Here is a 6361-nt window from a genome sequence, read left to right as displayed (position 1 = left end):
AAGAAATGAAGCGGGGAGGCATCCTGTCAAAAACAAACACGCTCTCTTCTCACCCCCCACTCTCGTCTTCTCTTCCTGGGTCACTGCTTGTAGCTGATCTAAATGCACACGAGTTCAAATGCAAGAACAACGACAACAAAAACGCTTTTGCAGCCCAATAAGCGACTACTGCAGAACAGCCAGTGACATGTAGATGTGTGGATTTGTAAAAAGAGAGGAGGAGAAAGTTGTGCTTTGATTAATAACAGAATCCTTCTCTGAGCCCATGGCTCAGTAGGTTCAGTACCAATAAATGTGAAAGGCAGGCCAGAAGATTCATTTAATGTTGACTTGTTTTTTCTCTCTACCTCTCTCTACCTCTCTCTCTCTACACCTCTCTCTCTCTCTACACCTCTACCTCTCTACCTCTGTCTCTCTCTCCCTCTCTCTCTCTACCTCTCTCTCTCTACCTCTCTCTACCTTTCTCTCTCTCTCTACCTTTCTCTCTCTCTCTACCTCTCTCTCTACCTTTCTCTCTCTCTCTCTACCTTTCTCTCTCTCTCTACCCCTCTCTCTCTCTCTCTCTCTCTCTACCTTTCTCTCTCTCTCTACCTCTCTCTCTCTCTACCCCTCTCTCCCCAGGTTGTTATGGTGTTAGGCCGGAAACGGTACACAACGAGGCCTGGAAGTGTTTGAGATGTACAGCGCTCGCCTGGACAGCGGTGAGTCCTCAATCAAATCAACACAAAACCGCATTATGCCTTCACTGGAAACAACTCCATATGGACTCAAACCACTGGGCTTCTTAATTGACATTATCTATCCAATTTGGAAACGCATTTTATATGCAGGGATGTTGATACAACTGTCACTCTTAAACTGTGCTGACTTTCCCTCATCCAGTACTCCAGCACTGCGCTGCAGCTGAACAACACCCCCCACTTCCCCTAGGTGTCCACTGCCTACCCACAGCCTAACCTTTTTGCTTTTATGTGTTCTCACAGGACTGCTGTCTGTGTAACTTACGAGGAGGCGCTCTGAAGATGACCACGGACAACCGGTCAGTCTCCCCTTCCCTAACTTCTGCATGACACTGGCCGTACCCTACGTTTACTGTAACATGGCATTGCTTGTGAACAGTTGGGGGCTCGCGTCATATGTGTCCCCTCCTTACACACGTCGTGTCTCCTCTCTTCTCCTCCTCCCTCCAGGTGGGTCCATGTGATCTGTGCCATCGCTGTGGCCGAGGCCCGCTTTGTCAACGCCATCGAGAGGGAGCCGGTGGACATCAGCGCCATCCCAGAGAACAGGAAGAGTCTGGTGAGTGGAGGGAGCCCAAGAGTCATGCTCAATTGGCACCAAATGGCCTGATACAGGGAAGGCGACTAACTGAACTTGTCCAATGAGTGGCCCTAACAGTGTGCCCTAAAGTACATGACTCTGGTCCTAGATGGCCGATGTGTAAAATGCACGGCATTTTCGTCAGATGCTTAAACTTGGTGATCTCCTTTGAGTTGGGGGAGCCTTCTCAAAGTTAGGCCGAGTAGTCTAGGATTATGCTCCTCCCATCCTGCTCCTCAACTGCTGCGACTGCTCTGTCGCTACCAGGGCCCGTATCCACAAAGCATCTTAGAGTAGGAGTGCTGATCTCGGATAAGTTTTGCCATAAATTATATGGACGGATCCTAGATCAACACTCCTACTCTGATATGCTTTGTGGATACGGGCCCTGGTCTCTCAACTATTCTCTCACGTACTACCTCGCGTCTCCCGCTCTCATATCGTTTTCTCTCCCCATCACTCCTCCTCTCTCACAATCACTCCTTCATCATCTCTGTCAGTCCTTGGTCTTTTTTCTTTCTTTCTTGCTTTCTTTCTCTCTCTCTCTCTCTTCAACTCCCTTCACTGTCACCTCTCGCTCTCTCTCTCTCTCTCTCTCTCTCTCTCTCTCTCTCTCTCTGTGTTAATTTTTTCTCTTCTCTCTCTCTCTCTCTCTGTTAATTTTTTCCTCTTCTCTCTCTCTGTTCCTTTTTTTCTCTTCTCTCTCGCTCTCTCTCTCTGTGTTCCTTTTTCTCTCTCCCCAACTCCCTTCACTCTCAACTGTCTCCCGTTCTCTCTTTTGCTCTGTCACTCCGTTTCCTACCATCCGTCACTCCTTCTCTCCTCCTCCTGTATGGATGGCGGTGTATTAGAGAGCCAAGGAGGACGGTGGCAGAGTTAAATAATACATGCACTGAAATGAATGGCTGAATAATCAGGTGTCATTTCTCAGTGCGCTAAATGAACTGCGTTGATCCCGCGGGCAGAAGGCAATTTCCCATTGCTGCCGTGCCTTTGAACACACTGCTCCCTTTCCCTCCCTTTATCTCCCTCTCTCCGTCCCTCGCTTGATCCCTCCCTCCCTTCATCCGAAGCGACTTCAGTCGCACAGCCTCCGCAGTGGCTTTGTCACAAATCTACAAATCTAATGTCTGTCGTCGTCCCCCCGAATAATCTATCAAAAGAAGTGAAGATCGTCTTTTGAATAATTTACAACCGAGCACTGTTTCCTCCACCTTTTCAAAAGGGCTGTTAAAAAGCTGCCGCACCCTCCTAATGATTTGGTTGACTGGGCTTATCTCTATTGTAGAGGAATGGTGTGATCTAATTAATTTGGGGCACCACTTGTTATTAGTCAACAGGAAACTGTAATTATCATATTATCATACACAGTTCTCAAATGACAAGCCAGTGGATACTTTATAGACAGACTTATTCTAGGAGCATCAAGATAAGAGTTTACAGGATGATTGAATAGTGACGATTTTACTGGCAAACTACTATACGGTACAGAATTTGAATCAAAAAAGCGGAAAGGGAAAAGAATAAGGGGAAAAGGTTGTAGAGCATTTGATCAAATGGACAAGAGCAAGATAATTGTTTGAAAGTAGTCCAAATGAAGTGAGACAGGTAATTCTAGGAGAATGACAGCCTTAATGAAGTAAGATGGTGCAGATTTACACCCTCAGTCAAATCAAGGAAATCACAGGTGACCTGGATACTGTTACGTTTAGTCAGAATCCAGGCACTTCAGACAAACGGATTGTAATTGTGGTGCGCAGACAATGGAGTCTCAACTTTCTGAACACAGATTCACCGCATGTCCCTCACTCAAACAACAAATATGCAAAAGTAGCCCAATTAGCGGGATGGATTTGGCCATCTTCTTGAACCTGCAGTGCTCAAGTTTATAATGGCTGTCAGTCAAAACCCATACAGTGCTGTGAAGCGGAGAATGTGACCCCTGAACTCATGTATAGCATGTTACTGTACAGCCACTGCGTTCCTATTTAGGTGCTTATCAATAACAAACTCTGCCATTTTTAAACTGTATACGGGATCACGAGCTGTGAGTGGAAAGGGCTACCAAACCCTCAAATCTAAAGCTAACTTGGAACAAATAAAATAGTACAAACAAATTTAACTTGGTAAAGTCAGAAGCACTAATAAGAATTGTATAGAAAATGCTATTTTTTTCAAATGGAGAAAGTTTCTTTTGCTTAGTGCCAAAATATGCATCTGACGTGTAAGTATTTCTTTCTCAAATCTAGTGATAATTGGTAACGGTTATATTAGACTCAATTTGGAGAGTTAAAAGACAACTTTGGTCGTATTATACACCTTAAACTATCTAGTTTCAAAGTTATAAAGGGGCGGTTTCTATGAACCTCAGGCAGTAGGCTCAAGCAAGCTTGTTTCTTCCCCAGTCAGTCAGCCTGTCTGCAGCCTGCCTGTCTCCCAGACTCTGACCGACAACAGCAACGGATCCTCTTTATTGATGCCAGTTCAAAGGCAAGGATTGTGGGGGTAAAATCATGTTTATGCAACCTAATAATCGCCCTTAGAATACTTCCAGAACCAACTTCATTTTGTATTTAAATTTGAGAATCTACAATAGAAATTGGCCTATCCTAGTCTTCATTGAGCTCTGGTTTTGGGACAGATGGATGAGTTCAAATCAGGTGCCAATCCTTTGGAATTCCCCCCCTCGAGCTGTTTGATTGATTTTATTTGCTAGTTAAAGAAACACACACACACATGACAGGGATATCACAAAAAAAGTCAGACATATTTCCATTATGGTCTTCAATGTTGGGTCCTGAAAAGTTTCTCTACTAGTCAGTTCCGGATGATGGAAAGGGAGTTGATGCAGTGGGCTGGAAATGCAGTATAGCTTGAGTGGACGGGGGCATCAATGGTACAGCCAGGGAGAAACAAAGACAGTCAGACAAACTGGCCCGGAGCTCTTCGTCAGTGTACCACAACCTGCTTCCCCGACGTTCAGTTCCTCCACAGGAGCGGCTCCTCCACGGGTATTAGTGCTCTATTGCCGAACATGTGGAACCCTGCACGGCTGCTGAAAAAGGGCTCAAAAGCCACCACACATGGACAGTGGTTAGGAACAGTCCCCTTACCCTCTCGGACATCCCAGGACACTGCATGCGGTTGTGATTTGTTGTCCTGCCCGGCAGATGAATCAAAAAAAGCTGGTGCTGCATGTAAATCCTAATAGTCTAGCTACCAATCTGGCCAAAAAAAAGAGACATAAAAACACTTAAAAATAACAAAAATGTGTACAATATTTACAGAGCTCTCTGCCTAGGCTACCATGGCAACCAGCAGTAACTTAGTGCAAACCCTTAAAGAACTCCATGGTATCCTTGTTTTTCCTCTCAAGTAAAATATTCCTCATTTATTTGGAGTTGTGTGAGACACTTTGAATGCGTCGATTCATTCATTAGTGCAGAGACTAGTGAGCACTAAAATTTAGGCTCGGTAGCTACAAAGAAACATTCCATAATATAAGGGACCACGTACAATTAAAACGTACAATTGAAGTCGGAAGTTTACATACTTAGGTTGGAGTCATTGAAACTCGTTTTTCAACCACTCCACAAATTTCTTGTTAACAAACTATAGTTTTGGCAAGTCGGTTAGGACATCTACTTTGTGCATGACACAAGTACATTTTCCAACAATTGTTTACAGATTATTTCACTTATAATTCACTGTATCACAATTCCAGTGGTTCAGAAGTTTACATACACTAAGTTGACTGTGCCTTTAAACAGCTTGGAAAATTCCAGAAAATGATGGCATGGCTTTAGAAGCTTCTGATAGGCTAATTGACATCATTTGAGTCAATTGGAGCTGTACCTGTGGATGTATTTCAAGGCCTACCTTCACACTCAGTGCCTCTTTGCTTGACATCATGGGAAAATCAAAAGAAATCAGCCAAGACCTCAGAAAAACATTGTAGACCTCCACAAGTCTTGTTCATCCTTGGGAGCAATTTCCAAACGCCTGAAGGTACCACGTTCATCTGCACAAACAATAGTACGCAAGTATAAACACCATGGGACCACGCAGCCGTCATACCGCTCAGGAAGGAGACGTGTTCTGTCTCCTAGAGATGAACGTACTTTGGTGCGAAAAGTGCAAATCAATCCTAGAACAACAGCAAAGGACCTTGTGAAGATGCTGGAGGAAACGGGTACAAAAGTATCTATATCCACAGTAAATCGAGTCCTATATCAACATAACCTGAAAGGCCGCTCAGCAAGAAAGAAGCCACTGCCCCAAAACCGCCATAAAAAAAGCCAGACTACGGTTTGCAACTCACATGGGGACAAAGATCGTACTTTTTGGAGAAATGTCCTCTGGTCTGATGAAACAAAAATAGAACTATTTGGCCATAATGACCATCGTTATGTTTGGAGGAAAAGGGGGGAGGCTTGCAAGCCGGAGAACACCATCCCAACCGTGAAGCACGGGAGTGGCAGCATCATGTTGTGGGGGTGCTTTGCTGCAGGAGGGACTGGTGCACTTTACAAAATAGATGGCATCATGAGAAAGGACAATTATGTGGATATATTGAAGCAACATCTCAAGACATCAGTCAGGAAGTTAAAGCTTGGTCGCAAATGGGTCTTCCAAATGGACAATGACCCCAAACATACTTCCAAAGTTCTGGCAAAATGGCTTAAGGACAACAAAGTCATGGTATTGGAGTGGCCATCACAAAGCCCTGACCTCAATCCTATAGAACATTTGTGGGCAAAACTGAAAAAGCGTGTGCGAGCAAGGAGGCCTAGAAACCTGACTCTGTTACACCAGCTCTGTCAGGAGGAATGGGCCAAAATTCACCCAGCTTGTGGAAGGCTACCCAAAACGTTTGACCCAAGTTAAACAATTTAAAGGCAATGCTACCAAATACTAATTGAGTGTATGTAAACTTCTGACCCACTGGGAATGTGATGAAAGAAATAAAAGCTGAAATAAATCATTCTCTCTACTATTATCCTGACATTTCACATTCTTAAAATAAAGTGGCGATCCTAAC

General features: G+C 44.3%; 1 protein-coding gene across 5 annotated transcripts in view; it reads left to right on the top strand.

Moving 5' to 3' along the window:
• LOC101448002 (lysine-specific demethylase 4B) overlaps nt 1-6361 on the top strand; it is a 92414-nt gene that overhangs the window by 73762 nt on the left and 12291 nt on the right. For all 5 annotated transcript variants that reach the window (XM_045687321.2, XM_014215844.3, XM_045687322.2 and 2 more), the window contains exons 15-17: nt 622-701; nt 984-1039; nt 1191-1299. In XM_045687321.2, coding sequence (XP_045543277.2) covers nt 622-701; nt 984-1039; nt 1191-1299 — 245 coding nt within the window. The remainder of the gene's footprint in view (nt 1-621; nt 702-983; nt 1040-1190; nt 1300-6361) is intronic.

The sequence above is a fragment of the Salmo salar genome, chromosome 10 (assembly GCF_965601325.2).
Source record: "Salmo salar chromosome 10, fSalSal1, whole genome shotgun sequence".
In the NCBI taxonomy this organism is placed as follows: Eukaryota; Metazoa; Chordata; class Actinopteri; order Salmoniformes; family Salmonidae; genus Salmo; species Salmo salar.
This window is presented reverse-complemented; position numbering and strand designations above follow the sequence as displayed.